At 48.3% G+C, this 17063-nt stretch overlaps 1 protein-coding gene across 3 annotated transcripts in view; it reads right to left on the reverse strand.

Moving 5' to 3' along the window:
• Positions 1-5236: 5236 nt before the first annotated feature.
• SLC39A14 (solute carrier family 39 member 14) overlaps positions 5237-17063 on the reverse strand; it is a 28570-nt gene continuing 16743 nt past the window's right edge. For all 3 annotated transcript variants that reach the window (XM_030552086.1, XM_030552089.1, XM_030552088.1), the window contains 6 exons: positions 14905-15074; positions 13142-13264; positions 11891-12076; positions 11500-11707; positions 9251-9435; positions 5237-8620 (listed from right to left, as the gene is read on the reverse strand). In XM_030552086.1, the coding sequence (XP_030407946.1) occupies positions 8474-8620; positions 9251-9435; positions 11500-11707; positions 11891-12076; positions 13142-13264; positions 14905-15074 (1019 nt within the window). In that variant the 3' untranslated portion in view covers positions 5237-8473. The remainder of the gene's footprint in view (positions 8621-9250; positions 9436-11499; positions 11708-11890; positions 12077-13141; positions 13265-14904; positions 15075-17063) is intronic.

Raw genomic sequence — 17063 nt, forward strand, 5'->3', positions numbered from 1 at the left:
CTTTAGGAACGGCTCTCCTCCGAGGTCACGTGACCAGGCTGCGGGGGAACCCTTTCCTCCCCCCGCCCATCTTGAATGAGCAGTGTTGCTAAGTGATGGGGGTCCGGCCTTGCTTGGGAGCTGCGGCCTAGGGCGGGAGGCAAGCAGCCTGAGCCCCGGCCCCGGGGCTGGGGGGAAGCTCAGAGCCTGATTCACCCCGCCACAGAGCAGAGCTCGTGCCCCCTCCTGGAGGCCCAGGGTCTCGCTCTCTGCGCCCCTGGGCACAGGAGGGTGGTGCTGCCCCCTTTGAGAACAGAGCTGCAGGGGATCCCTTAACCCAGCCTAATCTTTTCACATAAGAGACACCCTAAAGGGAAAGCCCTCATACCCAACAGGGGCAGAGGCTCCAAGTATGGCACAGACCACAGGATTTTACATCCTGCAGTGAAACATGGCAGGGAAGAGGACACCCCTATACCTCACGCCCCCGGCTTGGTGTAGTAGTTTTCCTTTAATAACTTGTATAGGGATTGCAATGGACAGAGGACACTGCCTCCACTTCCACCCAACCAGCAATGATACATGCTCATACACATTGCCTCCTCTCCCAGCTAGAACTAAGAGGCTGCAGTACACTTAGAGCCAACCTCCCTATCCACAGAGCTCTAGCTAGCCTGTCAAAAGGCAAAAAGACATCACGCACTCAGAACACAGGGCTCCATTAACCTGACACAGTGTATTGGAATGGTGTGCATTTAATAAAACAAGAATATTAAGCACACCTTTAAACAGGAAAAAGGGAATTGCAAGTACTTGGGTACAGGTAGAGTACAAGTGCTGTGACTGAACCCAGAAGCTTGAGAATTATTTGTAACTTTAAAAATGGCTCATTGAAACAGTTGGAAAAAGTCATTTTAAATTAGCAAAGAAGAGGGGTGAACTGTAGCAAAAATTGCAAAAGTTTTGGGATTTAAACTGAGCCAATAGTCTAAGGTACAGAGTTGCGGATAGAAAAAATAGGCATGCGTGTAACCATGATTTAAAAACAGTCAAGAAGATCTGGTCTGTGTCCAACAGAGCCAAGTTAATACTGAAGAAACCTTACTGATCAATGTCCAGATGAGCATACTTGATTCCTCAACTCAAACATTGCATTAGGAGGACAGCAGTAAGTCACAATTGTCCCAAAATTATTGTTCAGGGTTATTTATTGTAAGGGCAGCCAGGATGGTTCAAGCTTTGTTTGTTTAAACCTAGTGGGAAACAGTTGTTTTTAAATAAATATTTCATTGCTTTCAAACAAAGTGGTTAGCACCAGACTACTGCAGTTTGGGGCTAAGGTACAAGAGCCTGGAATGAGACATTGAGTCGAAACGGACAGTTTATTTTAAAAAATAAATAAAGCAGCAAGAATGACACAGGCACCACTGGTCCAGACTCGCTTCCTGTGAACTAGAGTTAAATCCACCAGGCAGCCCGAAGCCCCCTAGGGGACTCTAAAGTCCTCATAGGTCATTAGCTTGCTGCACAAAGACAGTATTTTGAATGGACATATTTAAGAAGGTGAACACTTAGAAAGTGAAAATGTGAGGAAAGGGCACCACAAACCAAAGTATCCAACAGATCAAATGATGCATATGAGTGGGCATCAATGCCATCTTCTGTTTAAAATGCAGCACTGCACTTAAAGCCTGCGTCCGCACAAGCAGAGTAATCAAGAGTTGTAGATGGAAAAGTCATATTACATCATCCAATGCAGCCCAGCCTTCTAATGTAGGATTGCTCCCTCCAGTCCACCCCCAAGTTCCCCTTAACCCCCAGTCTAGTTTTAAACGTGAAGTAATGAAGCTTCAGTCTCTTCCCTAGGGAGACTATTCTGCAACCTAAACAGATCTCAGCGCAGGGGGAAGTTCTTTAATATTCAGGCTATATACTGCCTTTAATAAGAATTCAATACTGCACAGAACACACTTCCAATTCTCTTTCATTACAGAATAAATTTTAATTTATGGAATTTTGCAAATAAACTTTACAGTTCACAAGACATAAGTCATGTTCTTTGTTTCAACAAGTGTTTCAACAAGTCATTTCTTAGAACACCTGAGATATTAAAATACTGAGATGGAACTTGAGTTGCTAATCAGAGGTGTAAAGGGAAATATAAATAAAAACACTCACAAGCTCAGCTTTATGTCAATTTCGTTTCTCAACCCTCCCTCCCTCCAGTTTGTACCATTCTGCACAAACAAGAGACAGGAGCCTCTCCCAGGCACCCCTTTTAATTAACACTTTGGTTGGTTGCCTGCCTCCCCCAGCTACACATGTAGAGAATGTTTTTAGAGGGTTTCATAGGTAACTCTCTAAAAGGAGCTCCATTCCTATGAAGGTCTTTGCTCCCCCTGCAATTCACCCAAATTTCCAGCCTACAAATTTCTTGAAGTCAGCTCCCAAGAACACCTTGACAGGAAACTAGAGAAAAGGACTCAGGATTTTCTCTGTCATCTTCAAGGTCTTGGAACAGCCCAGAGGAAACTGCACATCAGTTCTTCTAGAGACTTTCCTACCACCTGGAGCACAGCTTAGTTTCTAGTTTTGGTTTGTTACTAATTACGATTTGGGGAGGGCAGGGGGGGAACATTGTTCCAGGAGAGGGGAAGATTTCCCAGATGCTGGCAGTGCAGTGCCTCCTCTCTGTGTAACATTGAGCCATCCTTGCCAGAGAGAGCTCTGGCACTATGAAAAAGCTAAGCCATCTTCTCCCTTTTGGAATGCACTAGATCACTGCTTCTCAAAGTCAGGCCACCGCTTGTTCAGGGAAAGCTCTGGTGGTCCAGGCCAGTTACTTTACCTGCCACGTCTGCAGCTTCGGGCAATCGCGGCTCCCACTGGTTCACTGCTCCAGTCCAATAAGGTGTGGGAAGCGGCGCGGGACGAGGGACGTGCTGGCTGCCTTTCCCGCAGCCCCCATTGGCCTGGAGTGGTGAACCGCGGCCAGTGGGAGCCACGATCGGCCAAACCTGCAGACGCAGCAGGTAAACAAACCATCTCGGACTGCCAGGGTCTTTCCCTGAACAAGCGGCGGACTGGCTTTGAGAAGCACTACACTAGATGGTATGTGCTTTCTAAATACTTCCTTGAGAGAGAATAGGCAGCCCAGACCTCTCCCCTTAAGACAGGGTTTAAATCTCTCACTCTCAGGCCTGGTCTACACTACGCATTTAAACCAAATTTAGCAGCATTAAACCGATTTAACCCTGCACCTGTCCACACAACAAGGCCCTTAATATCGATATAAAGGGCTCTTTAAACTGATTTCTGTACTCCTCCCCGACGAGAGGAGTAGCGCTGAAATTGGTATTGCCATGTCAGATATGGGTTAGTGTGGCCACAAATCGACAGTATTGGCCTCCGGGCGGTATCCCACAGCGCACCATTGTGACCACTCTGGAAAGCGATCTGAACTCGGATGCGCTGGCCAGGTAGACAGGAAAAGCCCTGCAAACTTTTGAATTGCATTTCCTGTTTGCCCAGCGTGGAGCTCTGATCAGCACGGGTGGCGATGCAGTCCCAAATCCAAAAAGAGCTCCAGCATGTACCATACAGGAGATACTGGATCTGAATCGCTGTACGGGGAGACAAATCTGTTCTATCAGAGCTCCGCTCCAGAAGACAAAATGTCAAAGCATTTGAAAAAAATCTCCAGGCTATGATACAGAGTCCACAGCACAGTGCTGTGAGACAAGCGTAACAGAAAGCCAAAGAATCAAATGGACGCTCATGGGGGGGGGGGAACCCGAGGACTCCAGCTATCCCACAGTCTCCGAAAATTATTTGCATTCTTGGCTTAGCTCCCAATGCCTGTAGGGTCAAACACATATACCCTGAACCACCCTGGACTATCTCGTCAATTTACCCCCCTCCCGTGAAAGAAAAGGAAAAAAATTGTTTGACTTTTTTCAATGTCACCCTATGTCTACTGCATGCTGCTGGTAGAAGCGGTGCTGCGGCACTGAACAGCAGCATCCTCTTCCCTCCCCTCCCCGGTGGCAGACGGTACAGTACAAAAGGACTGATAGCCATCCTTGTCATCATCCCGTGAGTGCTCCTGGCTGGCTTCAGGTGAGGTCGGCCAGGGGCACCTGGGTAAAAATAGGAATGACTCCCGGTCATTCCCAACAGATGGTACAGAACAGCTGGTAACCATCATCATAGCAACTGAGGGCTGAGCTCCATCAGCCCCCCCCCGCCCCTTTCATGTGTAAAGAAAAGATTCTGTACCGCCTGGACTATCATAGCAGCGGGATGCTGGGCTCCTCTCCCTTCCACTGTTTAAATGTCCTGCCTGGACTATCAGCAGCTGGAGGCTGCCTCCCCCTCATTTTCTCTCACTAAAAAGTCAGTGTTTCTTATTCCTGCATTCTTTATTACTTCATCACACAAATGGGGGGACACTGCCATGGTAACCCAGGAGGGTTGGGGCAGAAGGGAAGTAACGGGTGGGATTGTTGCAGAAGCACCCCCTAGAATGGCATGCAGCTCATCATTTCTGCGGGATCTGACATGGAGTGGCTGTGCTCTCTGGTTCTCTGATGCCCTGGCTCTCTAGTACACTTGCTCCATATTCTAGGCAGGACTGACTATTTTTAGATAAAACAAAGGAGAGTATGACCCGGGGAGTCATTCTCATTTTTGTCTTTGCGCCCCCAGCCGACCTCAGCGAGGCCAGCCAGGAGCATCCATGACAGCAGCAGATGGTACAGAAGGACTGATAACCGTCATCTTATTGCCAATTTACAATGGCACAGCAGACGGTACAGAACGACTGGTAACCATCTCTGCTACCCTGCAAAGGCAAATGAATGCCGCTGTGTAGCACTGCAGTACTGCCTCTGTCAGCGGCATCCAGTACACGTACCGTGACAGTGACAAAAGGCAAAACGGGCTCCATGGTTGCCATGCTATGGCATCTGCCAGGGCAATCCAGGGAAAAAGGGCATGAAATGATTGTCTGCCACTGCTTTCACAGAGGAAGGAATGAGTGACGACATTTGCCCAGAATCACCCGTGACACTGTTTTTGTACCATCATGCATTGGGATCTCAACCCAGAATTCCAATGGGCGAGGGAGACTGCGGGAACTATGAGATAGCTATGGGATAGCTACCCACAGTGCAACGCTCCAGAAATCGACGCTAGCCTCAGTACATGGAAGCACACCGCCGAATTATTGTGCTTCGTGTGGCCGCGTGCACTTGACTTTATACAATCTGTTTTACAAAACTGGTTTATGTAAAATCGGAATAATCCTGTAGTGTAGACGTACCCTCAGACACTACTTAATTCAGATACAACGCTGCAGCTCTCCTACCATTAGTAGTGCATGCTGTTTGATCACAGGTAGTTTCCCTCTTAAGTACTGTTCCCAAAAGCTGACCTCCTCACTGTTACAATGAGAACTTCTCCTAGTCAGCTGTTGATGACCGATGCTTGCCTGACCAAAAATTTTCCCATGTGACTCGCAAGAGTGCCATCCTATTCCATTCACCTCTCAGCTGGGCAGCAGGAATCCCACAATGATTGTTTTTCCAGGGGAAAGAAGATGATTCTGCTGCTTTCCAAAGGCCCCTGTTATAGTCTTTTTATAAACATGTCAAGGATGGGTTTGGTGAAATGGAGTTGGCAATGTTTGGGTGAACCCATATCAAGCATTCATTGGTGAAGCACCATAAAAAGATGGTGTAAACTAACTAGGTTTTAGGTCTGGGCCATAAACAGCAAGAATGGCGTGGGGCAAAGACTTTCTCCTGGCTGTGGAGGAATACAGCATGCCAGCTACCTAAATATAGAGGCAGTAAACATGAGATACTACTGACAAGACTGTGGTCCTTTGCCCAAGTTGACAGAGCTGCTCTGAAACTGTTTTTAAAGTAGATAGCCCAGTAGGCTATTATGGATAATTGGTCATGTGAACAAAAGTCTGTATTGCACAGGTACTACAGGATTCTATACTGTTCAATGTTTACACAAGGAAACTAGGAGTGCTACGAAGGAGACAGGGACTATGGTTGCTGCCGTATGTAAATGAGACCCAGCTGTGTCTCTCCATTAGGGCCAGTCATGCTAGTGCAATGGAACAGATGACTGACAGCTACAGGAGACTGGCGTTTGATGTCCAGTCTTTATTGAGCAAGTTAAAGTTCAGCATTAGAAGTCAGTCAAAGCAAGTCATGATCCTGCTGGAGGCGCTGTGCCTGCCAGCTGTTGTCCCAGGTGGTTTTGGTTATGAGATCTATTCCTTTGGAGTCACTCCGATTTCGGCTTGCCCTCATTGAAGGGAGGCAGACAGTGGGCCTGGGTGCAGCTGCCTAGCTCACATTTACCAAAGAGGGGTCTAAATCCTTGAGGTGTGGGGTGTAAAAGCATTGGGTAAGATAAGCAATAGGCCTTTCACCTTTTTTCTGATGGGGTGCAGGGGAAAACCATCAGGAATTGCTTCTGCTCAGCCTCTGCCATGAGGACAGCATAACAAGGCAACACAACTTTGTATGTCAACGGACAAGTTACAAGACAAGGGACTGAACAACTACTGTTCCCTTATGCACCAGGCAGCCAATCAGGCAGACAGAATGATCACAAGAGACAGAGTGGCAGCAATAAACTTGACATCCCTCACAGAAATAAGAATCATCATCATCATCATCATCCCTAGCTCTTTATCTCGTGTTTTTCCATCAGTAGATCTCACAGCACTTGACCATGGAGATCAGCATCATTATCCCCATTTTTCAGATGGGAAAACTGAGGCACAGAAAGGGGCAGGGGGAGTGACTAGCCCAAGGTCACCCAACAAGCTAGTGGCAGAGGCAGGAACTTCTGTTAGTCAGCAGCCATAAATTCACAGCCATGGGAGGCAGAGTCTGGAACCTCATTCCCTGCCCAAGCTGAAGGGGCCAAACATTAACAATAAGTTGGTTCACATAGTGAATTGGAGGAAAGCTAGCCCAGAAGTAGAGCTTTAACTCCCTTCCCAATTCCTGCTGCCACCCAGAGCTGGGTTCCAGTTCCACAGACTGTTCCTGGGACCCTGTGCCCTGAAGAAAAAGTACAGTATTTTTAAAAAACCTTGAAACGCAGTGTCAGTGTTTAAAACCAGATGTCCAATTCCAAGTGAACCTGGTCACAGTGTAAGGATCGCTCTCGCAGGAAGGCCTGAGAAACTGGCACCAGGACTTGTGTTCCACACTGCCCTGGCCTGACTGCAGCTGCCATGCTCTTCCCTTGCAATGCTGAGATCTTGCAGCATCTTCGCTTCACGGCTCCGCTCCCTCTGCTCTCCAAGTGTCCCAAGTTAGGATGGAGGGATCTAAGCACTTTTCCTCTTTGTGGAGGGACTCCTGTGAGAGGCAGCGGTGTTTGGCTGTTCTACCTCCTGGAAGCCACCCAGAAGTGTCCATTACAGTAATTCTGACCAGCAGATGCAACTGTACAGTTCATTAAATCCCTACAGGAGAAGCATAACTCACACCCCGAAGCCAGCCTAACTGCATGTCAAACACTTCTCCTGCCCTGGTATCTTCAGTGCTGCCCATGCAGCTAAGTGGGAAGAGACCAGAGCAGCAACAGCTGTGACTAGGAGAGCAGGGGGGCAGGGAAACCAAGGCTGCCTGCCCAGTTCAGTATCCACTACCTGTGCCAGGAAAGGAGCATTCCAGCACAGCAGCAGGATATGGTCTTGCTCATCCCTCTCCCTGTGCAACGTTCCGAGACCTCTTCATCTCTCTTTCACACTCCGCCTCTTCCTCCAGCCCAGCGCACACTACAGACGCTGGCAAGGGAAGCTTTTGGATGAAGAGAGCCACTCTCGAACAGGTCTCGACTACATATTTAGGTCCAAAAGGCAGGCATGCTCCCCATCCTAAAGAGAAACACGGCTACCGGCACAACCAGAGCATTGGAGGCTACAGGTAACGGATGTAAATACTGGGGCTGTCCTGGAACCCACGGCTGTTCCTATGCCTCACATTTCCATTGCCCGCGGAGGGATTGAGTACGAGGGATGGACAAGTACAAGCCTCAAGCACAGCGTCTGCTTGGTAAAGTGGCTTCCCGTCCAGCACCAACACCACATCCATCCTCCATCCGCAGCCACTCGAAGAGGAAAGGAAGAAGTAATGTCCATGGCTGGAGCTCTCCGAAGGGAGCGATACAGCCAGAGAGCCCATTCTCCTGATCCTCTCACACGTCCTTCCCAGGAGTCCCTTTGATGCAAGGAGAGTAGAAGAAGGGATGCTACACTGGAAACAGGTCCTTGAGTCACTATAGATCTAGGGCAAGGAGCTTCATCAGCCCCCTGAAATAAACGATACAAAGTCTATGGGATAGTTTTTAAAAAATGCCTCTTTTCTGTAGTGCTTTTGCAATGCTGATGTCTCATACAGGTGCCGTCAGCTCATATGCTTGCGGGTGAGAAAGCCCAATCAAACCAGGCCTGTCCCTACCCTATCTGGATCTGGCCCGAGAACATGGTGAGCAGCAGCATGATAAGGAATCCCGTCAGCAGCCCTGCATTCTGGATAGCGAAGGCGATCAAGGCGCTGCCATTCCGTTCGTCCTCCTGGCTCACTTCATTCATCTCCGGGAACTGAGAAAGGAATCGGAACGTTTCAGTCGTGGAAGTTCTCCACCCTCCAGGCTCCCTGCGAATTCGCACCTGCAGATCCCAGCGCTGTATTCCTCTCCCCACACCCCATCTATTATTAGCCATTAATTTATATAGAGCTGTTCACAATCAAAGCCAAGTGTTTTTGATCTGACCCTGTCCAACCCTGCTAGGCTAAGATCTGATAAATTTACAGCTCAGAGTGGTCTGGCTATAGGCTAGCTACACACCCTCCATTTGGTGGGCATGAGGGAATAACCATCCCTCTGTGCATGATATTGTCACCATTCTTCCCTCTGTGCCCACAGTTGCAAATACTCCTGACTTACACAGGCCAGTCAATACTCCTCCCTCAAAATCACCCAGAGGCCTCACTGTGAAAAGCCGGGCGGGAACCCTGGTGTACCGCACATGATGTTGCAGAGCATTGTCATTAGGCAAGTCCTCTTAGCTCCCAAAGCTCTGCATCCTAGAAGCTTTGCAGTGCAACAATAACCGTGACCGAGGCTCATCAGTGCTCAGTGGGCGGTGATCACTGCAGGAAAACAACAACCCTGCAATGCTCCGATCCCCTAGCCAGCAGCCCTCCATTACTGTTGGTTTGCGATTTACCATGTCAGCCAATGCAATGTAGAGGAACATCCCACCAGCCAGAGCAAAGATCCAGTTGGCAGAGAAGTGGCTGCCAGCCAGGATCCCGAAGGCCAGTCCTAGGTAGCAGCAGCAGGCTGAAATGAAGTTGAAGAAGAGCGCCTGCTGGATTGTCATTCCGGCATTTAGCAGGATGACAAAGTCACCTGCAAAAGAGAGGAAAATGTAAGGGGAGGAGGAGGAGACAGACAGCTACACATGATCATCTATGGGATGGATGCATCAGCAAACTCCTGCCCAAATGCAGCATCCCACCAGAGAACAGCACTCAGGCTCCCTATTCACCGAGATGCTTAAGCACATGCATAACTCTAGGCATGGGAGTAACCTCACTGAAGTCAAAGTCAATGGGACTCTTGAAATGCTTCAACGCTCAACCCTCTTGCTGAATCAAGGCCTTACATAAAATAAATAATAACAATGTCTTGCTCTTATAGACCATCTTCATCCATGGACCTCAAAGTGCTTAAAAAAAAAAAGTAGTGTACCATTATCCTGATTTACACCTGGGGAAACAGAAGTAAAGAGAGGTAAAGTGACTGGTCTAAGGTCACATAGCGAGCTGGCAGTAAAGGCAGGAATAGAACCCAGTTCTCCTAACCCTCAGAGCAGTGCATGACACTGCTCAAGAAGCCATCTTGTGTCAAGCCCCATCAAGACAGTTAACTGCAAGAACAAGGACACCCTAGCACAAAGGAACCAAAACTTTGCTACACTGACAGACTCGCTGATTCACCAGGTGCCCAAGGTCTACATCTACTTCCACGTATAACTCTTGACATTCAAACACAAACACAGCACAGGTGTCTTACCAGCTGTCTCACGATCTAAATTTAATCACAAACACCCCTGGTTTTCAGAACAGATTACACAATGTGATTCAGCAGCTTTCCTCCCCTGGCTAGTCCTGCTTCACATACCGCCCTCCACCACATGCACAAACTTCTCTTTAAATGACCAAGAAGTTGGTACATTTTGTTGACGGTTGAAAGAAAATGGTGAAATAAGTTCAAGTTAAACAAGTGCTTTCACGCTTTCCTTAAGGACTTAAGCACATGCTTAAATACTTGGCTGGATGGGGACCAAACCCAGTTAGGGTGCACAGCTGAAGAGCCACTGTGACGTTATTGAGATAATCTGGGACCATATAGAACATGGTTGCAACCAAGGTCCTGTAGTGGCACCAAATCTTATGTAATGGTGGTCACATAAGGTGTCTAAGACCAGGTTATGGGTTGCTGGTTATGATTATGCTGTCTATATGTGTACATCTATTTTGTAGTTGAAATTATGAATATTGGCTCTAAACTGTCTGTATTTCAAACTTATGCTATGCTTTTGGGTGACATCCCAGACAAGTTGGTGTTAGCTTTGCCTAGTGTGGTTGATGGCCCATTAAAGGACCATCAGCTACACAACTGACCCATTGAGAGAAGACAGATATGCCTTGTAACTCAGCAAAGTATGCAGGACTTGCCCATGTGACTCCAGACTCCATTTTGCTGTAATTTTCCACAGTAAAAACAAAGAAGTGTTCTTACACCTGGAAAAACCTATAAAAAGCTGATGCCTCATCTCTATCTTGTCTTCAATCCTGCTTCTTACCTCTGGAGGAACTTTGCTACAAACTGAAGCTCTGAACAAAGGACTGTTGACCCATCCCAGCTGTGGATGTACTCCAGAGACTTGATTTGAACCTGCAGTTTACTCCATCACTGCTACAAGCCTGAACTAAGAACTCTGCCATTACTGTATGTAATTGATTCCATTTAACCAATTCTAGCTCTCATCTATATATCCTTTTTCCTTTTATGAAATCAACCTTTAGATTTAAGATTCTAAAGGATTGGCAACAGCGTGATTTGTGGGTAAGATCTGATGTATACATTGACCTGGGTCTGGGGCTTGGTTCTTTGGGATCAAGAGAACCGGTTTCTTTTATTGGGGTGTTGGTTTTCATAACCATTCATCCCCAGGATGAGTGGGACTGGTGGTAATACTAGAAGACTGGAGTGTCTAAGGAAATTGCTTGTGTGACTTGTGTTTAGCCAACGGGGTGAAATCAAAGTCCTCTTTGTCTGGCTAGTTTGGTTTGCCTTAAAGGTAGAAAAACCCCAGCCTTGGGCTGTGACTGCCCTGTTTAAGCAATTGGTACTGAACTGGCACTCTCAGTTGGGTCCCGCCAGAACCGCATCATCACAGTCACGTACCCAGCTCGTGGGGGAACTCCTCACAGAGGATGGCCACAGAGGTGCTGATCCCTTGGAAGACAGACACGGTGAAGGAGGCACCGATGGCCAGGCCGTCGATGAAGTTGTGGAGCCCGTCACTCAGGGTGATCATCCAGGCCAGCGTGCCAATGTCAGAGTATCGCACCCCCTTCAGCCAGTAGCATGCACTTTGGGAAGACTGCAGGTCCTGCAAAGGAACACCCAAAGTCACATGTGAACCCCACTGGCTGGGTCATCAACCCACACCAGACTGCAGACAACTCCATTTGTCTTACGGCGCTGCCCAGTGTCATGCCCATCTCTGCACACTAAGCCACCGCCTCCAATCAACAGCTGTAACTGGTAACAACCCCAGGAGATGGGCACTAACCTGGACAGACAGAGAGCCCACAATGACCTTCTCATCCACAGTTGGGTTCTTGCACTCTAGCTCGCTGGTTCTGTGAGGGATCATGTGATCCATGTCTCCATTCTGCAGTTTTTCAGTGACCCCTTCCTCCTGGTCCTTCTTGGAGGGGAGGGTCTCAGGGCTGTAGTGGCTGTGCCCATGATGGTGCTGGAAGGATACACAGATTTACAGGCTTTAGCCACATGCAGCATGGGTGCATGCAGTCACTTGTATATTTCCGGCTCAAAAGTCTGGGGCATGCTGATTATTTTAGCTTGCCCACAAGCTAGAACAGGAAACGTCGCAGAGACGGCGATGCTGAAGCTGACTAAAACCACTAGGAAACTAGAGTGTCTTTGTTATTAAAACCCAACATTGTGATTGTACATTTTCATAGCATCTTTCATCCCAGAGCATTTCCACCTCTGCTAACCGACTGTACAAACTACACACACGAGTCACTACAGATACTTCTAGGATGGCATGTGACAGCTTTTGGGGTGGATCAGGAGAAGGAAGAAACATACAGCATCATGCCCAAGTGTCTCTTACTTCCGCCTTCTTTGCTGAAAATATCACCCTCCCCTAAATGAAAAAAGGAACCATTGTTTGTTATACAAAGATCTAAGCCAGGGGTGCCCAACCTATGGCTCCAGAGCCACATGCGGCTCTTCACAAGTTAATATGCAGCTCCTTATACAGGCACCAGCTCTGGGGCTGGAGCTACAGGCGCCAACTTTCTAATGTGCCAGGAGGTGCTCACTGCTCAACCCCTGGCTCTGCCACACGCCCTGCCCCCTCCACACCTTTTCCCGCCCCCTCCCCTGAGCCTGCCATGTCCTCATTCCTCCCCCTCCCTCCCCAGAGCCTCCTGCACGCCACAAAACAGATGATTGGGAGGTGTAGGGAGGGAGAGGGAGGCGCTGATTGGCAGGGCTGCCAGTGGGCAGGAGACGCTGAGAGCAGGACAGGAGAGCGGCTGACTTATTACTGTAGCTCTTTGGCAATGTACATTGGTAAATTCTGGCTCCTTCTAAGGCTCAGGTTGGCCACCCCGGATCTAAGCTTTTCTCTTCACACACAGGATTTAAGAGTCAGTAAAGCAGGTGGCCTTTCCTGAGTGGACCTGTTTGAAAACTGCATTAGAGTAAGCCCATTGGGAAGCACCTTTCTGGCAGCGATACCGTCTGGGAAAACCTAACCCGATCTCCCATGGGACTAGCTCAACCTCACCTGACCTTTCTGCTTGAGAAGCATCTTCAGGATTTTCTCTGTGAAGAAGAACAAGTAAAAGCCCCCAAAGACCACTGCAGATTTGGAGACATAATAATCCTCCTGAGGGTTGAATCCAAAGGCCTGAAAACAAGGGGCAACAGAGAAAGGTTTGAGAACCATGAACTCCAGCAGCATCCCTTGCCTCCCCTCCCCTTGTCTGTAGCAGCTCTCAGTACAAGGACAGCAGAACAGCACTTCAGTTAGTCTTTTCTCCCCCAGTGAGTGCTTCAGAGAAAGGCCTAACACACCCCATTGTGCAATACTACTGCATGCTAGAAGGGAATGTCTTCCTGACGCCAGACATAATCAGTTCATGCCCTGATGCATGAGAACTGTTAGCCCATCTCAGTTTTATCTCAGACACAGTGTCACTGCAGATCCTACTCACATTAATCTAAAGTGTCCAATACCTCCATAATCTCACTCAGCTACTCATCTTGATATCCTGTGGCTATGAGTTCCACAGGTTAATTATAAAATGCCTTTGCTTTAAATCTATTGGTTTTTAAATTCATTGTCCCTTCTCTCACAAGTCAGGCGTGAATATAAACGCAGGCAGGTGGGCCAATCAATTCTCTTGTATTAACAAGCCCACTCCCAGAAAACATCATTAGCTGACCTTTCCTCTCCCTTTTGAGCTCGGAATCAGGAGAAGCAACTGCACAGCAACCGCACCAACAATCACGTATCAGGTACCTGAGTAGGGGTTTTCTGAACAATAACACTTCACCTTTCTCAGCTTATTCATTTCTTGTGTGCATAGAAGGTGTTTTCGGGAAGTTCTAGCACATGGGCTTGGGGACCCTTTTATCTCAAAGCCCAGACTGTCTAAGCCACTTCTCACAATGAACTCACCACTGGGACTACAGCGCGTCCACTATCAGCCAGCACAAACACTGAGCCGTATATAAGGAACGCGAGTGACACCAACAGGCAGCTAAGATTCTCCTCAACATGGAGTCTTCTCTCCAACTTGTCTGCTCTCTACCATAAAAGTGACCCAGTCAAGCCTGGCTTTGTTCACACATCAAAGTTACTTTCTTTATATGGCCTGAAAATGGCTAAGGCCTGGTCTACACTTAAAAGTTAGGTTGCCATAGCTCAGGTGTGAGAGGAAAAAAAAGCAAAAACAAACAAAAAACACTCCACAGCTATGCTGACCTCATCCCCACAGTGGATGTAAGTAGGCCAATGGACAAATGCTTTTTTTGACACAGCAACTATAGCTCAAGGAGGTTGGCTTCCTACAGCACTGGAAAAACCCGTTCCCTTGGTGCAGGCTGCTTCTAAGACATGGGGTTATGCCCCAGCATAGCTGTGGAGCCATAGCTGTTAACTATACAGTCTCCATAGTGTGGACATACCATAAGGCTTTGAGGTCCTCTGATAGTGCTAGACCGTGGCCAGACACCTCATCCTAGAAGGTAAGTAAATACCCTCAGTGCCATTTTATAGATAGGCACACAGGCACCAAAAGGTGAGGTGGAAGTGACTTGTCCATGGTCATACAGTCAGTGGCAATGCAGCTAGGAGTTTAACACAGTCATACAGCAGAATTTAGCCTTGCTGATGGGCCTTAAACATTTCCAGCACCAGATGCAGACACAGACCAAGTCTGACCATATCTTTGTCTCCCTGCAGCAGTCACTCACGTTTCTCCTCAAGTCACACACACACACACACACACACACACACACACACCCCGAAGGCCCTCACCATACCTCGGGGATGAGCTGGAAGAGGGCATTGGAGTAGAGAGTTCCAATCGCCAGAGCTATGAAGTACAGGAGCAGCCGCTTGTAAAAGGTCTTCTTCATGAAGGGCACCACGCTGGCTCCCACCAGGGAGCAGAGGGAGATGACGGTCACGCAGAGGAAACCGTAACCCCAGACTGCAGCGTGCGTGCCAACCCCACCCCAGTTACACCACAAAGGGCAGGAGAGTCCAGGGAAATCAACACAGGACAGCAAAGAAGTGAATCCACACCAGAGAGAGAGGGGGGGGAGGGAGGAGAAAAGGGGACATTCATTAGTGATTTCATATCAATCTGGAATTGGTTCAGGGAGGCCAGAAATAAACCTGGTACAAGATCGCTCTGGAACTCTGACGTGCCAGCCTCTTCAGGGAGGGCAGGATCACGGCTGCAACACTACAGGAAATGTGAATCAGCAGAGCTGGCCCTACAGTCCACACTGCAGGATGCAGCTGCTTTGAATAACTGCACCACAGACTGACGAGACGATGGATTCTTGGGGAAGCAGAGGTTTGGGTAAAGGAATGAGATTCCTCATCCTGACAAGGCTCTTACTTTACAATAAACACTCCAAGAATGGAGGTTAGTTTGTGGCAGGTGGACGTGAAGTGTATTTTGAAGAGAGAAATAAAAATCAGGGTTCTACTCCCAAAACAGATTCACTTTCCTGGAGACCTTGTCAGGCTCCCAGTGGGCACATGCCATTCCCAAGGGCGTAAGGCCCCTTTAATGGGGGGGAGGGAAGGGGGCATGTCAGAGTTCCAGCATCCCATAGAGCACTTCAATTTTACAGCTAGCATCTCGTACACTCCACCCTCATCGCACAGCTGAGTCTCTTCGCCCTGTGCATGCCTAGTGCACTCATCACTGGAGTATCTGGGCACCAGACAACGTCAGAGAGGCCAAACGCTCTGCCTGGGTTGTACGAGGCCCTTCCAGCCTAATGGATTAACCTGCATTTACGTTCCATGCCGTGGGAGTTCTCCTGCAACGTGTGTCCCATGGGGGTGGAGTGTATGCCATCATTTTAGTTCCCATCAGATCAGGATACAAGGCATTTTGTTCGGTTTTTAAGAGAAAAAAAAAAGATACAATAAAGTTACAGTTCTGGAGCTGAAAAATACCTCCCCAAGTCCCACAAACAAGGGGCTCCATCAGACTCTGGTTTAGAGACAGGGTAACAGCCCTTGCCAGCATGGGATATGCGGGAATACTGGGAGTCAGGTTGAGACCACCAAGCCTGGAAGACCCAACATGAAACATACTAGCTTTGTTTTAGCTTGCAAGGGGCCAAGAGAAACAAGCATCAAACCTGCTGTCCCCAACTCCCTCTGCTTGCCAGCAGGCAGCTGACTGAAACAGCCAAGAGATCCTGCACTCTGGAGCACTGGCAAGGAAGGGTAATTAATGATTAGATACCGTCTTCTTCAGGACAGTACAATGCACACATACTGAATGCAAAGCAGCCCTGGGATCACGGTGGGAGGATGACTCCAGTGAGCAGCTGAGATTTTATTTTAATTCCATGACTTCTAGGCTGAAAGTTTGAGGATCTGAATGCATTTGAGGTCCCTAAGCACCTAGACCCTGCTTAGAAAATCCTGCTGCCAGAAAGCAGGATGCTGGAGGAATGTGTGTGTTTCCAACACCTGATTGTAAAGCACATGGGGATATTTATTTAGCTCCAGAATTGTGCAATTAAAATAAAAATTAGTTTGTAATGTATCCGACAAACCCATCAGGGCACCAGGAAACCTCACTTCGCATTGATCTTTCCAGGGGCTCTGCCGCCTTTAATCAGCAAGACCAGGAGCCAGGAGAAAGCTGGGATCCTCAGCAGGAGGGGTTTCTTCAGTCCCTTCTGTGCATTTTTACCCTCTGTTCCTTCCGTCCTTCCTTCCTTCCATCCACCCTTCTTATGAGCCCCAGGAATGACCCTACACCAGGCTCTGCCCATCAGACCAACGCTGACACAGCACAGATGCTGCGAACCCAGCAAGGCGTGCCCTGTCCTCTTAAAGCTCCCAGACACTGCCTGATGTACTTCCATAAGCTTGGTCTATGCTTAGCGTCACTCACCACAGGCAGGCTTTGGGAAGTCTCTCCTTTGGCAACCAAAGGCTAACA

Source organism: Gopherus evgoodei, chromosome 2 (genome assembly GCF_007399415.2).
Source record: "Gopherus evgoodei ecotype Sinaloan lineage chromosome 2, rGopEvg1_v1.p, whole genome shotgun sequence".
Classification (NCBI taxonomy): domain Eukaryota; kingdom Metazoa; phylum Chordata; order Testudines; family Testudinidae; genus Gopherus; species Gopherus evgoodei.